This window comes from Hemitrygon akajei, chromosome 9 (genome assembly GCF_048418815.1).
Source record: "Hemitrygon akajei chromosome 9, sHemAka1.3, whole genome shotgun sequence".
In the NCBI taxonomy this organism is placed as follows: domain Eukaryota; kingdom Metazoa; phylum Chordata; class Chondrichthyes; order Myliobatiformes; family Dasyatidae; genus Hemitrygon; species Hemitrygon akajei.
Window position 1 is genome coordinate 17442569 of NC_133132.1, and position 24903 is coordinate 17467471.

A 24903-nucleotide genomic window follows, 5' to 3' on the forward strand; every position below is an offset into this window, starting at 1 on the left:
GATTGATTTTAGGAGGAAGAGGACTGTGACGAGTCCTGTATACATTCTGGGAGAAGAGGTTGCGGTGGTGCAGGGGTATAGGCACTTGGGGGTTTTCCTCGGCAATAGACGTGACCGGAAAAACAACACCAAGGCTGTTTACAAGAGGGGGTGAGTGGACTCCATTCTCTAAGGAAGCCAAGATTCTCCAATATGTGAGGCAGGATTTTGTGGATCTTTTACCAGTCTGTTGTAGCGAGTGCAGTCTTCTTTGCTGCTTTATGCTGGGGGAGCAGCAACCGTGCTGCTGATGCAAGAAGACTAAATCAACTCATCAGAAAGGCTGGATCCATCCTTGGCTGCATCCCGGAGCACTTTGAGTTAGTGGCGGAGAGGAGGTCACTGAACAAACTGTTATCCATTACGAACAATCTGACGCATCCCCTCCATGACCTACTGAATAGGCAATGGAGCCTTAACCCACCTTTTGAACAGTCTCACTTCGAGCTCCGCTGTGACAAGGTTTAATACAGGAACTCTTTCCAACCAAATGCAGTAAGCGTATACAGCAGTTCATTTTCTGCGACAGGAGCTCAATATTCTCTGCAGTATTATTTCATACATTATTATTGCACATTGGTACATTATTAGTATTCTTTATTTTTAGTGAAATCTGCACACTGCTAAGTGTGTTTTTCAATGTTGCTGCTGTAATGAAATAATTCACCACTCGGGATCAATAAAGTATTTATTATTATTATTATCATTCTCCAGACCTTTATCTCTTTCACCAATCAACTTCCCAGCTCTTTACTTCACCCCTCACCCTCTCTCGGTTTCACCTCCCCCCAGATTCTTACACCCTCCCTTCCTTTCCAGTCCTGAAGGTTGGTCTCGGTCTGAAACGCCGAGTGTCCATTGGTGCTGCCGACCCACCTGACTTTCCGACAGAATTTTGCGTCGTTGCTCTGGATTTCTGCATCTGCAGTTAGCCACTAGTTTGATATAATACGCATGCGCAGAGATCTGACGTAATCCCAAAATCGCGCATGCGCTCAGTAGGCGAGAGGCTTACGAGGATCGCTCAGAGGTAGGAGGGGGATGCGGGCGGGAATTAATCACCGGCGTCTGAAACGCGATTGAAGGGCTAATACTGTGAAATCATGCACCCCAGGACAGCCCCGGCCCTTTGTCTCTCTCTCTCAGTCCCACGATCTGTACCTGGGCCCCGGGTAGCTTTCGGCTGATGCCGCCGCCATTTCTGTGGCGTATGAGCGTCGCTCGGTGGCGGACAGATAGGTTTCTCGTTCGTGGGGCCTTCTGGGTAAAGAGGCAGCCATGGGTAATAGTACTATCGTTGTCCCCATACAGTCGGTGGAATTGCGAGCGGATGCATCTTCCAAACACTGCCAAACACTAAGGATTAGTAACTCGAAACAAAAATATATTTCCCAGTTAATCTCGGATAAAGAGTCTACCTTCCAGTCAGTAAAAATGTCAATTAGTGCTGTGTGGGGAAAAAAAACATACTTCCATCTGCTTTACTTCTCTCCGGGTAGATAATGATATGAAACTCTCTTGTCCTCGATGACAAGTGACTTGTGTCTTTCACATCACAAAAATGCCATACTCCAATGAGAATAAACAATGCCCTCCCTTCATGTTCATTGGCATTGCCATTGATGGGTTCATTACTGCTAATCAGCTGGGTGGAGGGAATTTGAGTAATTAGAAAATCTCCAGGATCATACATGCAGTAACAAAGGCTCTTTGTAGTGTTGTGGAACATGACCAGAAGTTGAAATAATCCTAAAGGACAGAGACAAATTGAGCCAAATCACAGGCAGAAATAACCCATGTTCATACAGACAGGAATATAGTCAGTGAATTTGATGGTCACTCAGGATGCCTGGCCCTTGCCTTGTTAAAAAATGTGGAGTTAATATAGAAATCTACAGTACATTACACACCCTTCGGCCCACAATGTTGTGCAGACTGTACGACCTAATTGTGAAATTTCCCGACCACATAACCCTCTATTTTTCTAAGCTCCATGTACCTATCTAAGAGTCTCTTAAAAGGCCCTATTGTACCCCTCTGCCACCTTCACAGTGCATTCCCCACACCCACCACTCTGTGTGAAAAACATACCTCTGACATCCCCCTTGTAACTACTTCCAAGCCCATTAAATCTATGCCCCCTCACGTTAGGCAATTCAGTCTTGGGAAGAAGCCTCTGACTATCCACAGGATCATCTGATTGGCCTCTATCAGGTCACCTTTTGTCTTCCGTCACTCCAAAGTTCACCCGACATATTCTCCTAAGGCATGCTCTCCAATCCACGCAACATCCTTGTAAATCTGCTGTGCACACTTTCTAGATTATCCACATCCTTCCTGTAGTGAGGAGACCAGAATTGAACACAGTACTAAAAGTGGTGTCAAACTTAGGCCTTATATAGCTGTAACGTTACCTTATGGCTTTGAACTCAGTACCATGGTTGATGAAGGCCTTATTAACAACAGTGTAAAACTGCGCAGCAGCTTTGCGTGTACTATTAACATGAACACCGAGATCTCGCTGATCCTCCAAACTGCCAAGAATCCTAATTTGTATTCTGTCTTCAACTTTGACCTACCAAAATGAACCACTGGGTTGAACATTTACCACTTCTCAGCCCAGTTCTGCATCCTATTGCTGTCGTGCTCCCCTCTGACAACCGTCTAGACTATCCACAAAACCACCACTTTTGTGTCATCAGCAACATTACAAACTCACCCTTCTATTTCCTCTCAAGGTCATTTTAAAATATCACAAAGAGGAGGGGTCCCAGAACATATCCCTGTGGAACACCACTGGTTACCGTCCTCTGTGTAGTACACAAACCATCTACAACCACCTTTTGGCTTCTGTGGGCAAGCTAATTCTGGATTTGAAAGCAAGGTCTACTTGGATCCTTACCTCAGTCCTTTCTGAATGAGCCTTGCATGAGGAAATTTATCAAAAGTCTTACTGAACCATGTACCCTACGTCCAATGCTTTACCTTCATCAGTGTGTCTTGTTACATCCTCAAAGGATTCAAACATGCTCGTAAGGCAAGACCTGCCCTTGACAAAGCCATGCTGACTGACAGATTATGTCTCTCCTAATTCTCATAAGTCCAGCTTCTCAGGATCTTCTCAAACAACTTTCACACCACTGAGGCAAGACTCACTGGTCTATAATTTCCTGGGTTACCTCTATTCCATTTCTTGAACAATGGAACAATGTCTTCCAATCCTCTGGTAGCAATCCCTTCCTGATTGATGATACTAAGCTTATGGCCAGAGGCTCAGCAATCTCCTCCCTCGGTATCCTGGGGTATATCTGAACTTGAGTTTCTCCAGCGAGTTGAACTGGGTAAAGTTGTGATGCCAGAGCACATATTGAGAGGAGATCTTACGGAAACATGTAAAATTATGACAGAGGCAAGAGAGTTGTTTCCACTGGTAGGAGAGGCTAGAACTGAAGGATATTGCCTCAGGATTCAGGGGATTTGGGATGGAGATGAGGAGGAACTGCTTTTCTCTGAGGGTGGTGAATCTGTGGATTTCTCTGTCCAATGAAGCAGTGGAGGCTACCTCAGTAAATGTATTTCAAACAAGGTTGGATAGATTTTTGCATAGTAGGGGAGTTAGGGGTTATGGGGAAAAGGCAGGGAGGTGGAGATGAGTCAATGGCCGGATCAGCCATGATCTTATGAAATGGAGGAACAGGCTCAAAGGGCCAGATGGCCTACTCTTGCTCCTATGTCTTATGTTCTTATGTTATCACCGCAAACTAAAATCTCACCTGAAGTACTGTCCTTCACCCATTGATGTCTTTTGCAAATATTTTTGCAGGTTTGAAATTGCAGAACACTTGTGTACCGGAATCTCAAAAACAACATGTCAGTTTTGCTGTCTCTGCCCATATTTAAGGAGTGAGCAAATATTTTCCTTGCAACACCAACACATTGGTTTTCAATCCTTGGAAACAACGAATTATCTTATTCCATCTGGAAATGTATTTTGCTTCTGAAATGAAGAATTGTGTTGTATCTCAGTATTGTCCACTGGAACCGGGGTGCTGAGAACACACCACCATTTGTTCACTGGAGATCAGTTCTTCAACTGCATTGACTGCACAAGGGATTCAAACGTCTGACTTTCTGAATTGCCAGAGAATTGATCGAAGTGAGTTATCATTCTCCTCTCAGTGTGGGAAGGGATTCACTCACAGCCTACTCACAGACAGGCCAGTGAATTCACAGTGGGGAGAGGCCATTCACCCGCTCTGTGTGAGGGAGGGGATCTACTCAGCCATCCAGCCTGAAGATACATCAGCAAGTTCACACCATAGTGCGATGCTCCACCTGTTCTGCAAGCGGGAAGCCATTCTGTTATTGGTGCTCAAGGTATAGCAGAAAATTCACCAGTGAGAGGACGCTGACCTGCTCAGACGGTCAGAAGGCGTTCACCCACGCCACAGTGACAGCAGCGGGTTCACACCGGGGATAAGCCATTCACCTGCTCTTTGTGGGAAAGGATTCACTCAATCATCTCAAGTGAATGAACACCAGTGAGTTCACTCTGAGAAGATGTCGTTCACCTGCTCAGACTGTGGGAAGGAATTCACTCGCTCATCCACCCTACATAGACACCAGCGAGTTCACACTGGGGAGAGGCCATTCACCTGCTCAGACTGTGGGAAGAGATTCACTCAGTCATGCACACTGCAGAGACACCAGCGAGTTCACACTGGGGGGAGGCCATTCGCCTGCTCTGTATGTGGGAAAGGGTTCACTCAGTCAGCTCAACTGAAAGAACACCAGCGAGTTCACACTGAAAAGATGCCGTTCACCTGCTCAGCCTGTGGGAAGCGATTCACTTACTCGTCCACACTACAGAGACACCAGCGGGTTCACACTGGGGAGAGGCCATTCACCTGCTCAGACTGTGGGAAGGGATTCAGTCAGTCAAATTGCCTACTGACTCACCAGCTTGTTCACACTGGAGAGTGGCCATTTCGCTGCTCTGAATGTGGAAAGGGATTTGCTCGGTCATCCACCCTTGTGAATCACTGTAGAATTCACACTGGTGAGAAGCCGTTCACATGCTCTGAATGTGGGAAGCGATTCACTCAGTCAGCTCAACTGAAAGAACATCGGTTAGTTCACACGGGGAAGCCGTTCACCTGCTCGGACTGTGGGAAGGGATTCACTCAGTCACATCAACTACTGACGCACAAGCTAGTTCACTCTCGGCAGTGGCCGTTCACCTGCTCAGACTGTGGGAAGGGATTCGCTCGGTCATCTCACCTGAAGTTGCATCAGCGAGTTCACACTGGGGAGAAGCCATTCACCTGCTCTGAATGTGGGAAGGATTTCACTTATTCATCTCAACTGAAGGTACATCGGCGAGTTCACACTGGAGAGAAGCCATTTACATGCTCTGAATGTGGGAAACGATTCACTCAGTCAGCTAAACTGAAGGAGCATCAGCGAGTCCACACTGGGGAGAAGCCGTTCACCTGCTCAGACTGTGGGAAGGGATTCAGTTGGTCATCTCAACTGAAGGTACATCAACAACTTCACACTGGGGAGAGGCCGTTCACCTGCTCTGAATGTGGGAAGGGATTCACTCGGTCATCCCACCTGAAGTTGCATCAGCGAGTCCACACTGGGGAGCGGCCGTTCACCTGCTCGGACTGTGGAAAGGGATTCACTTGGTCATCTCAACTGAAGGTACATCAACAACTTCACTCTGAGAAGAGGCCATTCAGATCCTCTGAACGTAGGAGGTAATTCACTCAGCGAAACTCAAGAAACATCACTTCGTTCACATGGGAACAGAACCGTTCACATGCTCTGATTGTGGGAAAGAATTAACTTGGTTATCGGACTTTAAAGTACATCAGAAAATTCATACTGTGGGATGCCCCTCACTTGTTCTGAGTGTGGGAAACGATTCACTCAGACATCTCAATTGAAAGAACATCAACAAGTTCACACTGTGAACTCATCTGCTCTGACTGTGGGAACGAATTCACACTTTCATCCACCGACCGACACACCAGACTGTTTTCAGCAGTGAGAGGATGTTGACCTGCTCAGACTGTGGGAGGCATTCACACACTTATCCACGCTGCAGAGACAGTGGTGGGTTCACACTGTGGGGAGGGTGGTCACCTGCTCTGACTGTGGGAGGCATTCACACACTTATCCACGCTGCAGAGACAGTGGTGGGTTCACACTGTGGGGAGGGTGGTCACCTGCTCAGACTGTGGGAAATCATTCACACACTTATCCACACTGCAGAGACAGTGGTGGGTTCACAGTGTGGGGAGGGTGGTCACCTGCTCAGACTGTGGGAAATCATTCACACACTTATCCACGCTGCAGAGACAGTGGTGGGTTCACACTGTGGGGAGGGTGGTCACCTGCTCAGACTGTGGGAAGGCATTCACACACTTATCCACGCTGCAGAGACAGTGGTGGGTTCACACTGGTGAGGGTGGTCACCTGCTCTGAATGTGGGAGGCATTCACACACTTATCCACGCTGCAGAGACAGTGGTGGGTTCACACTGTGGGGAGGGTGGTCACCTGCTCAGACTGTGGGAAGGCATTCACACACTTATCCACGCTGCAGAGACAGTGGTGGGTTCACACTGGTGAGGGTGGTCACCTGCTCTGACTGTGGGAGGCATTCACACACTTATCCACACTGCAGAGATAGTGGTGGGTTCACACTGGTGAGGGTGGTCACCTGCTCTGAATGTGGGGTGGGTTTCAATCAGTCATTCATCCTTGTGTCCCCCTACCGAGCTTTGACCCATCATTAATCAGAGAGATCAGAAGCTTGAGAGGACGTAATTCATTCAGTTTCACCAATCGAGTATTAAAGGCAATGGTTGAGGGCAGGTTATTTTTGAGATTTCAGCAGTGGCCAATCAGCATTCAGGATTGATTATCAAGAAGATATTAAAGTTAGGCAGGGGCAGGTGGAGCAGTCATTGCTGGAGTGGGCAGAGTTGGAGCAGAGACTTTGAGGCTTTACCTCTTTGAGGTTTCAATGAGGAGAGCATTCAATTGGAGAAGACAAAATTATGCTGGATGTAGAATTTTTTGCCCCCTTCTTTACATTTGCCCATTTAGAACAGTGGAGATGCCTGGCAGGCTAGTGGAAAGCTCCTCTGGCGGGATGTGGGAAGGCAGGGGACCCCCCCCCACCCCCGTGGCCCTGATAACTACACCTGTGAGGGGCATCCAGCTGCAGTTCCGAACAATCCACATTAAGGAGTGGGAGCTGGAACTGGATGAACTGCAGTTCATTCGGGAGGCTGAAGGGGTGATAGGTAGGACATACAGAGAGGTAGTTGCACGTCACAGGAAACTGGGTGACAGTCAGGAAGGGGAAAGGGGGAAACAGAGAGTGCAGTCTACCCCTGTGTCATCCCCCTGAAGAACACATATAACACTTCAGATCCTGTTGGGGACGGTGGGATGACCTAGTAAAGGAAAGTCACAGCAATAGGGTCTCTGGCACTTAGTCTGGCTCTGAGACTGAGAAGGGAAGCTTAGCGAAGAGGCGAACTGTGCTCATAGGTGATTCGTCAGCTAAGGGAACTGACTGGATGTTCTGTGGGTGAGAATGGGATTTCGGGATGATATGTTGCCCCCTGCGCGCTAGCATCTGCGACATCTCGGGTCCAGTGCAGCATTCCTACGGAGGGTGAACAGTGAAGGTCGTGATCCATGTGGGTACCAACGACATGGGCTGGTAGGGTAACGAGGTTCTGCAAAGGGAGTTCAGGGAGTGAGGTACTAAATTAAATGGCTGCTCGTCCAGGGCTGTGATCTCAGGACTGCCATCTGTGCCAGGTGCCTGGAATAGGAAGAATATACCGTTTAACACGGTAAGGAGTTGGTGCAGCAGGGAGGGCAGAAGGTTTTTGGACCTTCTGAGCTGTTGAGGATTGCTGTGTATGGTGGAGTGTGAGTGTGTTGGGGAGAGAGGACATCATTCATAGAGTGTGAGTGGGCAGGCATTTCTCTTTCACACACGCAAACATGCAGTGGAGTGAGGTGAAAAGAGGAATGAGGAAGATGGAGTCATGGCTCCTTCACAAAGTCCCAAACTCAATCCTGCTCCTCTGGAATTGGTCCCAATCCCTATCACAGGCTGGGGTTGGGCATTGAGTTACCGTGCCAATGTTTTTGTGAATTGTTCGATAACACCTGGTTAACACACTTTGATAATAAATTTACGTTGAACTTGAACTTTGAAATGTATTGTTTGTGAAATGTACTGATGAGAAATGGTCTCTGTGAAGGTCTGAGAGTGGAAAATGAACCGGTGCTCAGCTCCACTGCTCTGAGCCAGACAAGAACCCCTATCGGAGTCTGTCCCATCTGTCTGTGCTCGACACGTCTCAGTCTAAGGTTTCCTCCTTCTGTCCCTGTCACAGTGTCTTTTATTTTACTTCTCAACCCTATTCTCCTGCTTTCTCCCCATCACCTTTGACACCTTTACTAATCTATCACTGATCAATCTCTGTTTTAAATAAACCCAGTGACTTGGCCTCTGAGCTGTCCATGGCAATGCATTTCACAGTTCCTTGATGCAGAAGGTTAAAAATGGTAGCTATCTACTCCATCAAGATCTCTCACCCTGAGCCTCCTCCAATCCAGAGAAAACAGCCCAAGTTTGTCCCAACACTACTTACACTGTCGCTCATGCCACTAATCCAAACACATCCTGGAGAACCTGTTCATTCCTGCCCCAGGCACCAGTGCTGTAACGGGCTTTAAGTATGTAAATAGTGGGTTATTGATCAATAAGTAGTGTGGAGTTTGCAGGAAAATCCAATGGCTGTATTTGAATGGTGAAGAAGACTCAATGGATTGAATGGCTATTTCATTTCCCATGACTTGTGGTGTAGTGGTGAGAAGATGAAGCCATGGCGAGGAAGGTGCAGCTGCAGGTAAGATTGGGTGTCTGTGTAGGAGGTGGTGTCAAGCACCTTTAATTTCGTCTTTTTACCAACAATTAACTCAGACTGTATCAATCATGATTATTTTTACTGCAGCAAGGGAAGCTAGCACTGCACAAGAGCTGGTAATAGCTTTGTCCAGAAAAAACACAAGCTATTACATTCACTCCTTCAAACACTAGTTCAAGGACAGGGTGCATTCTGGATCACCAGTGAGCTGAAAGAACTTTTAAATAAGAAGTGGAAAGCCTTCAGGTGTGGAGACAGACAAGTCATGAGGCGAGTACAGACTGAACTGAGGGTAGGGCTGAGGACGTGCGAAGCTTCCTACAAGAGGAAGCTGGAGTACAAGCTCCAGCAGAGTAGCATAAGGGATGTGTGGTCAGGCAAGAAGCAGATCATTGGCTTCAAGGTTAAGGAGAGGAAGATCGAGGGCTGCCTGGACAGGGCCAACGTATCGAAATTGTTTTTCAGAACAGGTTCAGCTCGGGATCTCCTGCTGTTCTCTGCCCCACCTCTTGCCAAAACCACACACTCTTCCTCCCTCTGAGGATTCCCCCCCCCCCCCCCCCGGTGTGTTGTCTTTCCAGACCGTTACCTTGAAGCATCCTTTCTCCAAGGGTATGATCACCCTCCCCTCCCCACCCGCACTGTCGACTGTGACTACAGGTCAATCTGAGGAGATACTGGAGACTCTACATCAAGGCAAGGCTGTTGGTCCCAGACGGTATCAGCCCCAGGGTACTGAAGGCCTGTCCGAGACAGCTGTCTGGTATCTTGCAGCACCTTTATGATCTGAGTCTGAGTCAGGAAAAGATACCGGTGCTGTGGAAGATTTCCTGCCTGGTTCCTCTACCCAAGAAGGTGACACAAACATGACTTAATAACTGCAGACCAATTGTCCTAACATCTTCCTTGACGAAGGTGCTGGAGAGGCTGGTGTTGACCGCAGTTGAGATCTTCATTGGACCCTCTGCAGTTTGCCAAGCAGCATCTTGCAGGAGTGAATGGTGCGGCATCTACCTGTTGCAGCGTAGAGCTGCAAAATTGAGTTGCCGACAAAATGGTCCGAAGATTTCCAACAAAGATCTCTTCACTGGTGCCGGGTAATTCGTAGATGAAACAATATCTTCTCCCGCTCCCAAAATGAAAACATTAATTAGGTCAATGGAAGTAGGCAGTACTTCAGATGAACTAAATAACACATACCCATTGTCTCAGCAACCGGATTTCCCATCCATCAGCAGATTCCTAAATGGACAGGGAATCAATATTTTCTTTGTGGAACTCAGCAGACTAGGAAGCATCTAAGGAAAAACTACAGTCAATGTTTTGGGCCGTAACCTTTCGGTAGAGCTGAAGGAAAAGAAAACACTCAAGGGGGGGGGCTTGGGATGGTGGGAGGAGGGGAGAGAGAAACGCCAGGCGATAGGTGAAACCGGGAGAGGGAGGGATGATGCAAATGGCAAGGAAGTTGATTGGTGACAGAGATAGAAGATGGATGGATGAAAGAAAAAAGGGAGCAGTGAGGAGCATCAGAGGGAGGCAATGGGCGGGCAATAAGATAATTTGATAAAGGGATTAGGGGATGGGAAATGGTGAAGGATGTGAAAGCATTACTGGTTGGAGGCGACCCAGCTAGAATATAAAGTGTTGCATGGCTTTATCCCGACAGTGAAGGAGATTGGATGGACATATTGGAATGGGAATGGGAAGTGGAATTAAAATATGAGGCCTCTGGGAAATCTCGCTTGTTCTGGTGGACGGAGCACCACTCTGCTGGCATGTTAATTTCATTACACACTCCCATTCTGATAATTCCATCCATGGACTCATTTTGTCGGTGTTGCCCAGATATCCAGCATCTGCAGACTTCCTTTATTTTGACAATATTTTTCCTTTCTGCTCAAATAATGAAATTTGAGCTGATATATGTACGTAATAATCTACTGTTTTTATTGTTATGCACTGAAAGTATTGCTGCCACTGAACGACACATTTCACAAACTATGCCAGTGATAATAAACATGATTCAGATTCCGAATCGCAATCTGACCTTCACCCACCAGGCTACGTGAATAGGTGGCGTGTTTAATAGAGATATGAATGATACAGAACTTTATTTGAACCACTAACAAAACCGTCAATTTGGTTTGTATTTAATTTACAGAGCCGACCATATAATGTCGCCAGATGTTTGACTCCATGCTTCCATACCTCCCTGAATTTCCTTTGTGTCACCGCGTAGATAGTTTGGAGTATGGGGAAGTCAAGAGGACGGAACCGAAAACTTAACGGTGATGGTAATGTCGCGACAAGACACAGTCAGACTCCTTCTCGAGGCTGACGTTTTGATGCTTCCCCCGACGATTTCTACTTCCCTTAAATCGTCCTTAGGACATGGAACCGCTTCCTTGATGGTCTGTACTTCTCCCATTGGGATTCACGGATAGAGCGTGAGGATGTGACCCAAATATTTATCAAATTGAGTCGTGACACTCTGTCACAAGACTGAGCTCAGTTATATTGCACTTCCCATCTCGACATTTTGATTGGTTCAATAGGTGCATTGCATGTCAGAGAAACGTATACAATGTACATCCTGAAATGCTTTTTCTTCACAGACATCCACGAAAACGGAGGAGTGCTCCAAGGAATGAATGACAGTTAAAAGTTTGAGACATAAAGCACCTCCCAGCCCCTCCCCCCACGCACAAGAGACGGCAAGGCAACGTCCTCCCCCACCACCAGCAAAAACGCACTTGCGCCCCCCACCGAGCACTCAAGTGTGCTGCAAGCTTGCGGTACCCCAATGACTACTCGTTCACCTGGTAAATCGAGATACCACAGGCCCCCTCGCTCCCTAATAAGGGAAACAGAGGTGTCGACGTCTCACAGCGAGAGGGGAGACATAAAAGCAACTCGCAGAAACCAGGACAAAGACTGATGTGGACTACTTTAGGTATTGAATTCCAGCCGAGAAACCGATGAACTAAACACCAACTAACGTTATATTTTCATTAAGCATTAGGAGATGCCAAGCGGTTAAAAACAAAATCATATATTTGTCCTACACATAGAAAGTTCCTTTCAGATGTGTGTGGGCAGTGGATTTTTCACATTTTTTTTTACAAGGGGGCGCATCCTCCAGCTGGGAGCCGGAGAATTATTCGATCTTGGGGGTCGATATACCCTGAAACATAAGTAAGTGGGGCTGTCACGGACGCTTTTCTCAGCAGCCCAAAGGTAACTGGTCCCAATTCATTCAGAACACCTATTTTATACTTTATTCTCCAGTTTGGGAAGATATCTGCGTAGAGTCAGGTTTGGAGTAGCTTGAGATTAAAAGAAAGCACAGTCAGAAGAGCTCACATTAAGTGGCTGGAATCTAATCCTCTGCGTCTTATTAACTACAAGCTGAAAGGCTAAATGGACCGGTGTAGGTAACGTCATGCATTTTATGAATCTATTATTTTACTAAAAATACACGTCTATAGAATAATTCAAATATTTAAACACACAGATGACAGGTATGCTCATTATTATTTTGGAAGAGAAATACGATGCTTACTTGAAAACAATTTTCCACTTGAACCCGAAATTCAAAGTCAGTGTATTTCCAACACCTTAACGTAAATTCCACATGGGCAAATGAAACAAGTAAACAAAAATCTAGATTTAAAAATAATGCGGGAAAGACACCACCACAATGCATGCTTCCATTTTCCTTCCTTCAGAAACTTCGCAAACAACTGAAAAATAGAATGATCATAACAGCACAGAAACGGATCACTCTTACATCGCCATCCACTTTGCTACCATCTATTTGCATGTTGAGAGTATAGTAAATACCCCAAACGCCCCTCTCAGGGGCGTAGCCACCATTCTGCATACACTGCTTTCTTTTTCTCTGACAGTGGCAATGTGACATGTGATGAGGATGTTAAGGGAATTCAGGGTGACTTGGATAGGCTGGGTGAGTGGGCAGATACTTGGCAGATGACGTTTAATGTGAATAAGTGTGAGGTTATCCACTTTGGGAGTAAGAACAGGAAGGCAGATTATTATCTGAACGGTGTAGAGTTAGGTAAGGGAGAAATACAAAGAGATCTAGGAGTCCTTGTTCATCAGTGACTGAAGGTGAATGAGCAAGTGCAGCAGGCAGTGAAGAAGGCTAATGGAATGTTGGCCTTTATTACAAAGGGAATTGAGTACAAGAGCAAGGAAATCCTCTTGCATTTGTACAGAGCCCTGGCGAGACCACACCTGGAGTATTGTGTACAGTTTTGGTCTCCAGGGTTAAGGAAGGACATCCTGGCTGTAGAGGAAGTGCAGCGTAGATTCAAGAGGTTAATTCCTGGGATGTCCGGACTGTCTTACGCAGAGAGGTTAGAGAGACTGGGCTTGTACACGCTGGAATTAAGGAGATTGAGAGGGGATCTGATTGCAACATATAAGATTATTAAGGGATTGGACAAGATCGAGGCAGGAAATATGTTCCAGATGCTGGGACAGTCCAGTACCAGAGGGCATGGTTTGAGAATAAGGGGTAGGTCATTTAGGACAGAGTTAAGGAAAAACTTCTTCTCCCAGAGAGTTGTGGGGGTCTGGAATGCACTGCCTCGGAAGGCAGTGGAGGCCAATTCTCTGGATGCTTTCAAGAAGGAGCTAGATTGGTATCTTATGGATAGGGGAATCAAGGGATATGGGGACAAGGTAGGAACCGGGTATTGATAGTAGATGATCAGCCATGATCTCAAAATGGCGGTGCAGGCTCGATGGGCCGAATAGTCTACTTCTGCACCTATTGTCTATTGTCTATTGACAACCCCCTGTATCCAGAGATACCGGCCACGTGACAGATGCACTGCCACCTGGCTGGTCGGAGGACACACCACATGCCAATCAACATTTGGTCCCTCCCAACTAATCAATGCACACCTAAATTATTGGTCACCTTAATTGGATTATCTCGCCCAGCCCCATGCTTTAAAAGGTGAGACTTGTCCTTGGCTCACCCTCTCTTACAGACCACCTCATTGAAGGTAAGTGCATTGATTTATGCTTGGGAAGGTCTATCGTTTGTCCTGATAAGGGAGCCGCGGCTATCCAAGGTCAAGGGGGATAGCTGTTGTAGTGCTTTTCCCTTGTTCTTTGTTTGTGTAACCGTACCCTGTCCCCACACCACTTCCTGTATATTGTAGTTGCTTGTGTTGACCCGACTTCCCCTTGTGAATAAATTCCTTATTATTAAAACTGTGTGTGTCCAGGCCTCTACTGTTGAGACTCAAAGAACCAGTTATTTTCCATCACAACACCCCCCTTTATACCTCCTTCCAATCACCTCAAAATAATTCCCTTTGGCATTCACCATTTCGGGAATGGGAAAAGTATCTGGGTAAAATTCTATCAATGCCTCTCACCCCCATCAATTCACCCCTCATCCTCCTTTGCTCCAAAATGTAAAGTTCCAGCTCAGTTAGGTTACCCTTGTAGGACATGTCGTCAAGTCCAGGCAGCATCATAGTAAATCTCCTCTCCATCCCCTCTAACGCTGCCAAATCTCCTTCCTATATTAAAAAAAACTTCTCCCAAGGCAGTAATAATATCGCCAATACTTTGGTGTTTGCCCCAGTTTACCAATGATGCGATCTTTGGCGGATGTAAGGGTGTCATCAGGTCGGCGTTGGGAACGGACCCAAATGCAAAACTCAGACACTGAAGTACTAGAGAAAGGACCATGTGTGTCCGAAAGCAAGGGAAGTGGGGGAGAAACAACGCTGGACAAGACACAGGCACTGGAAGAGACGAGGATACAGGGCCTGGGCTAGGACTAGACTAGGAAAGTGGGACTTGGACGAGAAACTAGGAACAGGAATCTAGGAACCTATACAAGGACTCCGAGCCAGAGACTGGACAGGGACCCGGAACCTGGGTCTTGACTCGGTCTCGGACTCCGGATCCAGGCGAGGACTGGACGTGGCAAGGTAACAGAACTGGACGTGGGGGCAGGATGCGGGACTCCAGAGCTGGATGAGGACATGAAGCTCAGACTTGGTCTTGGTCGAGGGAGAGCAAAGCAGAAGCGGGGAGAGGCATAGCTGGACAGGGACACTGACCCTACACGAGACTTGAACTCAGGGCCTGGGCTACGACTTGGACTTGGACACGGAGTGCAACCTCCTCGGAGCATTGGGCACGAACTTGAACCTCCTCGGAGACTTGGACACCGAATGGAAACATCCTCGGAGACTTGCACACGGACTGGAACCTCCTCGGAGAGTTGCACACGGACTTAAACATTCTCGGATCCTTGGACATGGACTGGAACATCATCGGAGCCTTGGGCATGGCCTGGAACCTCCTCGGAGAGTTGCACACGGACTTAAACCTTCTCGGATCCTTGCACACGGTCTGGAACATCATCGGAGCTTTGGACACAGAATGGAAACCTCCTAGGAGAGTTGGACACGGACTGGAACCTCCTCGGAGACTTTGACCCGGACTGGACTTGACTCGGAGCCAAAGACTTGGACTGGTCTTGGACACGGAACGACAAACAACGACAGTCCATTCGAGTCTCGGCTCGGAGAAGCGGCAACCAGACCAGTAAACCTCAGCTGGGGATGGGAACGGCAGAATTCGTACCTTTGGCTCAGAGTGGCGGAAACGGCAGTCAACTCAGCTGGTCACGAAAACGACCGAATCCACAACGCAGCCCCGGGTAGCGAAGCAATTAAGTGTCCACAATGAACAGGGACCCGAATCCCCGAATTGGGCACAACTACACTTGCTCAGGTGCCGGTCCCGCCCGGGAGGTCTGACGTGGGATACCGCCGAGGTAACAGTCAGGGATATGGAAGGGACGATCCAGCCGCAGGGTAACGGCAAGGACGGCCTGATTTACCCCACAATGGCGAAGACAGGACACTGACTAGACGAAGCAGCACCTACAGTCTCTGTCTCGCCATCTTATTTTACGGCAGTTGTCACCCAGCTTAATGGTGCATTACCGCCACCTTCTGCTCCGGAGTATGTGATAGACTCACATTCTGTATCCCTTCACCCAATCGCACACATACACATACCCTAACCTACACTCGAACCCAGGGCCACTTATATTCCCGGCTCCAAGACGAGAATCAGGTGCCTATGATTAAACACAAATGAAACAAGAGACAGCCGCAAGACCCGGAGTCTGAAGGCCACGAACTGGACCGTGACAGCACCCACCCTCCCCACTCCCCTCTGTGAGAGCCTCCGGGCGACCTAACAGGCTCTCCAGAACTAAGGACGATCTGGGCGGGTGGGCAGGGGGTGCGTATTCAATCAAGAAGGAACCCAAGATGACCAAAGTTAGAAGACAGTGTCTGTGTTGCTGCGTCCATGTATGGCTGTTTCGTTCTGTCATACGGTGGGAGTTGGAAAAGGACCCAAATGCAAGACACAGACACTGAAGTACCAGGGAAAGGACCAGGTGTGTCAGAAAGCAATGGAAGTGGGGGAGAAACAACGCTGGACAAGACACAGGCCCTGGACAAAAGTAGGATACAGGGCCTGGGCTAGGACTAGACTAAGAAAGTGGGACCTGGATGAGGAACTAGTAACCGGGTACTAGGAACTCGGAAACTGGACAAGGACTCGAGCCAGATACTGGATACGGGCCCAGAAACTGGGTCTTGACTAGGGCTCGGACTCCAGATCCAGGCGAGAACTGGACGTGGCAAGGTAACAGGACTGGACGTGGGGGCAGGATGCGGGACTCCAGAGCTGGACGAGGACATTAAACTCAGACTTGGTCTTGGTCGAGTGAGAACAAAGCAGAAGCGGGGTGAGGCATAGCTGGACACGGACACTGACCCTACACGAGACTTGAACTCAGGGCCTGGGCTACGACTTGGACTTGGACACGGAGTGCAACCTCCTCGGAGCATTGGACACGAACTTGAACCTCCTCGGAGACTTGGACACCGAATGGAAACATCCTCGGAGGCTTGCACACGGACTGGAACCTCCTCGGAGAGTTGCACACGGACTTAAACATTCTCGGATCCTTGGACATGGACTGGATCATCGGAGCCTTGGACATGGCCTGGAACCTCCTCGGAGATTTGCACACGGACTTAAACATTCTCGGATCCTTGGACATGGACTGGAACATCATCAGAGCCTTGGACATGGCCTGGAACCTCCTCGGAGAGTTGGACACGGACTGGAACCTCCTCGAAGACTTTGACCCGGAATGGACTTAACTCGGAGCCAGAGACTTGGACTGGACTTGGACACGGAACGGCAAGCAACCACAGTCCATTCGAGTCTCGGCTCGGAGAAGCGGCAACCAGACCAGTAAACCTCAGCTGGGGATGGGAACGGCAGAATTCGTACCTTTGGCTCAGAGTGGCGGAAACGGCAGTCAACTCAGCTGGTCACGAAAACGACCGAACCCACAACGCAGCCCCGGGTAGCGAAGCAATTAAGAGTCCACAATCAGCAGGGACCCGAAACGGGCACAACTGCAGGGTAACGGCAAAGACGGCATGACTTACCCCACAGTGGCGAGGACAGGATACTGACAAGACGAACCAACACCTGCACTCGAACCCAGGGCCACTTACATTCCCGGCCCTAAGACCAGAATCAGGTGCCTATGATTTAGCCCAAATGAAACAGGGGACAGCCGGAAGACCCGGAGTCTGAAGTCCATGGACCGGACCATGACTGTACCCACCCTTCCCGCCCCCCACCCCTCTATGAGAGCCTCCGGGCGACCTAATAGGCTCTTCAGGACTAAGGACGACCTGGGCGGGTGGGGGGTGGGGGTGCTGCGCATTCAATCAAGAGGGAACCCAGGATGACGAAAGTTAGAGGACAGTGTCTGCGTTGCTGTGTCCATGTATGGCTGTTTCGTTCTGTCATACGGTGGGAGTTGGTAACGGACCAAAATGCAAGACACAGACGCTGAAGTACTAGGGAAAGGACCATGTGTGTCCGAAAGCAAGGGAAGTGGGGGAGAAACAACGCTGGACAAGACACAGGCCCTGGACGAGACTAGGACTCATGCCTGGGCTACGACTTGGAGTTGGACACGGAGTGGAACCTCCTCGGAGTCTTGGACACGGAATGGAACCTTCTCGGACATTTGGACACGGACTGGAACCTCCTCGGTACAAACTGCGACATAGACACTATATAAGGAAATTATTCTTTCATGGAACAACATAACTGGCCGTGCAGTGTTTCATGTAGATATTATCAAGGTGTGGGATTTCCAAAACTAAATATTTATCAGTAATAGATTCTGGAATAAAGTAACGTGGGACTGGAGACGAAAAAACTATTCCGACATGATCTATCGGAGATCACATGAAGGCAGGAGACTTCCCACACACAGGGACAGCGTGAGTGTAAGTTATTGTCATTTTATGTAGCTTTGTTGTGGCGGATATCAGTTCATCAAACTCTAATTTATCGTGTCTTAAATCCAGTAAGGAAAATATGGAGACCGCATTACCTGTGGATAAATCACCGCCATTAGACGTCATTCGCCTTCCCAGAACGGGCTCTCTGAGAGCTCTGTACAATTTGCAAGATAAAAAAGAACAAAATGCAGTGAAAAATGTATGGAAATAACACACCTGCAGGAAATGGCACAAAATGCCAATAGAGAGAGGGGGTATAGATCGGTATGTTTGTTGGAGAAATAAGAATACTTCGTGTTAAACAGTACAGACATAGGTAAAAAAAATGGTATTGAAACTATCTATTTATAGACTCGGTACATTTATTGCTGATGAAACACCCCTCCCGCATATCAGTTTAGTGATGGAAATGGCCTAGAAATACATAGCTGATCGTTTGCCAACTCAGTTCTCATCCGGACTGACCATTATTGCGGCACCAAACCAATCTGAATGCAAGAAGGAGGTATAAACATTGCCCTACCGGGCAATGAACGAAAGAAGCAAACTAAATGCCCTTCCTTAACCTCAGAATCTCAATTGGCTTCGCCTATTGCTACAGTTGATAATTATCTGAGAGTGATAGTGCACGTTGTAAAAATATGGAGACGAAAAAATAATTTATTTGAAACGCACGAATTCTGTGTCATAGAGAAAGAATGTTCAACGTTCTCATTTGAAACAAATTTAAACATAATTGTTATTTAGTGATTCTTCCGAGGGACCGATTTTAATTGTACGATGACGCAATTCATATAAATAGCTTACCTGGAGTGTTTGTTCGGTGGACTGTCGGTGATGTGACTAATCACGTGGTATGATTAATTGTCGGAGTGCACTTTCCTCTCCTGTATAAGAGCTTGCAAAGCAATCAGCAGTAGATATCGGCAGATGGAGGATTTTCAACTGATTACCAACCCACCCAATGGGATATCCAGCAATTTACCACATCGCGAGTATTTACTATCCTGTGCTAGCAGCGATTGGCATCCCTGGTAAGTAACTGGAACTGGCTAATGCTGTATGTGTGTGTTTTGTTTTTGTAACGTTTGTTACAGGTGGTGCCTTATCTGATGAATGTTTAGGCCTGGTCAGGTTTAAGTATATAAGTAACTGGAATTGGCTACTACTCTTTGTTTTCTCTTCTTGGGGCATTTGTGCCTCATCTGATGAGTGTTTTAAGCCTGTTCGGGGTTAACCACAGATTTTATTTTTTCCTCCAGAATTGTCACTTGTTTCTTATGTCAGATCGTTAATATTAGCAGCCGTGAGCTTACTGACCGGCCGGGTGGCCTACCCCTGCTCCTACTTCTTATGTTCTTATTTTCTTATTGAGCGTGAATATATGGCCGATGTTCTAGCATTTTACCTTACACGGCCTTCCATCTTTACCATCACACATTGTTCTAAATCTGATTCTGCATCAATACAGAAACTCAAGCGTTTGCTAAAACGAAAACAAAGTCTCGAGCATCGATCTCTCTGTGAGCTCCCCCTTTACTCTGCAACACACAGTTCTTTCATCTCTGTCTTGACACAAGTAAACAGATACCTTTTTCTACTTATTTTTTGAAATGGTTTTGAAATTGCCACTGTGACGTGCGAAACATTTCTATTTTACCAAGTTTTCCTTCTTTGGCTGGTTTTAATTTAGGTAAGATTAGATAATTTGTGATTTATTTCAATTCTTACAACCCTCTCGCAACATGAGAGGGTAAAAAAAATCATGTTGCGTCTCCATCGTAATGTACAAGATTCAAGTTTATTTGCCACTTGTATATTGCAACGTGCGTGGAGTCCAGCATTTCCTTCTCAGAAGATGAGACCATTTCATTCCCACACCATGTAAAAACTTCAGCATTCTTAGCTACAACGATGGGTCTGTCCAGATGAGTGGGTCAATAAGGCGTCCACTGGAAAACCTGCCGTCAGCTGGAAAATTGCTCGTGTCCGTCGTTGTCATGCAATCGAAGGACAGTGTCGGAGCCCATAGAAACAACATTGTCTCCGAATCGAAGCCTGTCAGACCCGGCATAGGATCAGATGTCTGATGTTCACTCAGTCCGATTCAACACATTTCTATGCATGCATATGAAGTAAAAATCATCAGGGTTTCTGCGCATGAACCTAACTCTTCTTTGTTTCCTTGCAGTTAATTTAGTGGCGATTGTGACCCTGTCTCAGGGAAAGTGCGGACTCTCTAAATGCATCTCCCGTTACCTGGTGGGAATGGCAGCAGCTGATTTACTTGGTGTTATTATTGCTGTTGTACTCTCTGAGATCAATAATATTTATCTTTACGCCCTTCCTTTGCTCATTACACCGGTTTGCGCCGTGACGCTTGTCCTGGGGCTCGCAACCATGGACTGTTCTGTCTGGCTCACGGTGGCTTTCACGTTCGATCGCTGTATTGCGATCTGTAGTCAAAAGCTGCGGGAGCGATACTGTACCGAGAGGACAGCAACTGTTGTGATAGTGATTGTCTGTTTAGTAAGTTGTGCGAAGTGTGTTCCATTGTACTTTGCGGCAGAACCTTACCGTATCATTGACAACATACCCTGGCGATGTATTTTCGGAATGGTTTACCTTACGTTACCAGCGTGGAAAGCATATCAGATGTTTAACACGATCACTACACCATTATTGCCGATCGGTTTGATTCTACTTTTTAATGCTTTAACAGTCAGTCATATTATCGCGGCAAACAGAGTTCGCCGGGGGCTCAGGAACAGCAGAGAGAAAAAGAATGATGCAGAGGTGGAGAAACGGAGAAAGTCAATAATTTTGTTGTTCGTTCTATCGGCCAATTTCATATTGTTGTCTATCCCCTATATTGTATATACTATGAACTGGCAAATTCAGAATTACTCTTACAAAGACAAATATTTGAATACCCCGACATACATCCTGCAACAGTTTGGATTCATGTTGCAGTTTCTCTGTACCTGCACCAACACGTGTATCTACACTCTGTCACAGAGCAAATTCAGGGAGGAGCTGAAGGGTGGAGTCAAGCGTCTGGTTACGTTAAATGGTCACTTCTGTAAGTAAAACGTAAATCAAATTGTAAGCGTTGACGGAAGTTGAAACACATTTCAATGTTTTTTATTTAATGTCTGGTAAAGGTGCCTATATTCCTGCAGCCAGGTGAGCGAATGTTAGTAGTTTTACGGTTTCAGTAAAGTCAGCAAAGTTAATGTAATTATGTGATGTAAGAAACAACTAAAGGGCGCTGACGTCATCGCTGCATTGGCAGAAATCGTATTCAAAATTTCGGATTAATGCCGGTAATCTGGGTCAACGAATTTAGTGAAACGAATATGTTTTTTTTATGTAGATGTGTTGAATTTTCTGCTATTTCACTTGACCATTCCAGGGATCTCTGTGACAAATAGAGAAATGTGCCTGAAACATGGAAAACTGGTGTCATTTAAAGCGAGCTGAGATTTCCGTTATAACAGTACAAAATATGTGACTACTGCTTTTATTTTCATTCAGAAAGCGCACGGTTCCTTCCAAAGCTGAAGCCTAAAACTGCACTGTCTGAGACATAAGTAGACTTTTGCCAGTCTTACTGAGAGGGAATGGCATCAGAATTGCGGCAGTGGCGTGAAAGAAAATGCTTCCCACCCTTTTTCGAGTAATGTTGTCAAAGATTAGAGAGAATCTGGGAGTGGGGTCGAGAGGGTTAATATATAAGACCTGATGGAATGATGAAAAGCCGTCATGTTGAAAGGTCATAAAGCACTGGTGATGCTTCACGGAACATTGTGAGTCGTGCTGGGCCCGTTCTCTTACAGTCGATTTGCCGAAAATGGAGCGGTTTCAAAGGAGGCTCACATACATGATTCCAGGATTGAATGACTTGTCATGTGCAGAGCGTTAGATTGCTCTGGTAGTTATTCACTGCAATTCACAAGAATGAGGGGTGACCTCATTGAAATCAATCGAATGGTGTAAGGCCTTGCTGGCGGATATAGAGAAGATCTGGTGTGATAACCTAAGAACGAGCACTCGGCCTCAGAATACAGGGTGTTCCTTATAGAACAGGGATGAGGAAGAATTTCTTTAACTAGAGAACGGTGAATCAGTAGAAATTCTTTGCAATAGAAAGCCACGGAGACTAAGGCTTTATCTGCAGTCGACCAGGCAGAAGTTGACAGATTCTTGATTGGTCAGGTCATGAAGGGATCAGGGGAGACGGCAGGAGACTGGGGCTGAGAGGAATATTGCATCAGCTTAATGATATGGCTGAACAGATGATGGACAGAATGGACAATTTATGCTCCAGTGTCATGTGGCCCTACCGCAGAAATTAGGTCCGGACTGCAGTAAAACCAGGTGGTGCAGAAGGGATGACTGAAGTACTGAATCAAGATGCGGCAGCGGCTTGTGCAGAAGAAGAGGACCGAGTCCGCATCAGAATGGAGGAGGACCAGGGTTAGATTTCACAGAAAAGAGTGTTGCATCGGCTGACATCACTCGCAAGAAACACAACACCTGAACGTGTTTCCATTTGAGTATGGGAACACCAAATGGCGTGAGAGCAGGAAAATGATCAGTTCGGAACTTCATCCCGATCCAGGTATGGGAAATAGTACTCCATTTACTTGTATTTTTAACATCAAGCTGGATTTTATTTTCTTGTTAATTTTCCTCGTAATTAAAATGCCCACTCTGCAGAAGCGTTGCATCTAATATCTTGTGTCTACTGATGTTGTGGATTCAAACTGTCGCAAATTGCAATGATCGTGGACCAGGACCCGACCAACAATTCGTACGGCGTGGGTGCTGATTTTTACAACAGTAAACGAGAGAGGTTAGAATAAAAAGTCAGCGTCAAGGAGCAGCCCTACTGGGTCTTGACGGAACATTATCCCCCTCCGTTACATTTCCTGTTCCGTCCAGTTGATGCCCCCAGACTTCAATCAATCTACACGGTTTCAGGAATTCAGGTGGGAGCTGCAAATGGAATCAAACATCTGGTGACATTGTACGGTCGGCTCCGTGGATAAAACACAAATCCAGTTGTAAATTTTCTTAGTAAGTCAAATAAATGTATGTATCGTTCAAAAATGGAGCACGAATCGTGTGTTGGAGAGCAGGGTAGTTTCAGGGATAAGAGAGACACACTGCCTTGCGGAGCAGTCATCAAAGGAGCGGTCATCGACGGAGTGTTCTGAGTCAGAGTGGTAGGGCTTTGGCTCATTCGGGCTTCGGCGAGGTAAGTGGGTAAGTGGACTTCGATTTTTTACTTGCATTTTTGGAGGAATAGAGCATGTCTGCAGGGCTGGTGCTTTGCCGTTGATGTCAGATGTGGGAATCCTGGGAGACTTCCAGTCTCCTAGATGGCGACATCTGCGCTAGGTGCACAGAGATGCAGCGCCTGAAGTACCGCGGGAGGGATCTGGAGCTGCGGCTTGATGACCTACAGCTTGTTAGCGAAAGTGAACAGGAGATAGATAGCAGCTGCAGCGAGTCCGTCACCCGGAGGCGCTAGGAGGTAGATATGTGGGTCAGGGAAGGGAAGGGAAGGGAAGGGAAGGGAAGGGAAGGGAAGGGAAGGGAAGGGAAGGGAAGAGAATGGAAGGGAAGGGAAGGGAAGGGAAGGGAATAGAAGGGAAGGAAAGGGAAGGGAAGGGAAGGGTTCAGATAGTGGAACACTCCTATGGATGTCCCTCTCAGTAATCGTTATCTCGTTTTAGATGCTGTTGTGGGGTGCGACCTGATAGAGGTGGACCAGGGCGATCGCGGCTTTGACACTGAACCTTGTTACGTGGTGCAGAAGGGAGAGGAGAAGTGGAATGCGGTTTTCATAGTGAGGGGAACAGACAGAACATTCTGCCAGCCTGATAGAGGTACTCGCATGGCGTGTTGCCTTCCAGCTGCCAGGTTACGGGATGTCTCTGATCGGGTGCAGAGTATTCTGAAGAGCGATGGTGAACACGAGAAGTCTTGGGTACAGGTTGGTAATTATGGCATCGGTAGAAAAAGGGAGGAGGGCGTGGAGGGAATTAAGAGAGTTGGGTAGGAAGCTGAAAAGCATGACCTCTAGGGTAGTAATCTGAGGATTTCTGCCTGTGCCACGGGCTAACGCGAGCATGAATAGCATGATCAGGCATATTAATGCGTGGATGAGAGACTGGTGTAGGGGGAAGGGCTTCGGCTTCTTGGATCATTGGGGCATATTCTGGGGGAGGTACAACCTATAGAAAAGGGACCGGTTACACCTGGAACCAAAGGGGTCTAATATCCCAGCAGGTAGGTTTAATAGAGCTGTTAGGGAGAGTTAAAACAAAATTCGGCACGGGGATTGGAACCAGAATGATAGGGCTGAGGAAGGGGAAAACAGAAATAAATCAATGATATCGTTCATAGAAACACAGAAAGCCTAGAGCACAATACAGGTTCTTCGGCCCACAAAGTTGTGCCGAACATGTCCCTACATCA

General features: G+C 47.1%; 1 protein-coding gene across 1 annotated transcript in view; it reads left to right on the top strand.

Annotated features, from left to right (window-relative positions):
* LOC140732633 (uncharacterized) overlaps positions 1–24903 on the top strand; it is a 124551-nt gene that overhangs the window by 25718 nt on the left and 73930 nt on the right. The window contains exons 3-5 of the mRNA XM_073055329.1: positions 4586–5794; positions 16683–16826; positions 24159–24271. Coding sequence (XP_072911430.1) covers positions 4586–5794; positions 16683–16826; positions 24159–24271 — 1466 coding nt within the window. The remainder of the gene's footprint in view (positions 1–4585; positions 5795–16682; positions 16827–24158; positions 24272–24903) is intronic.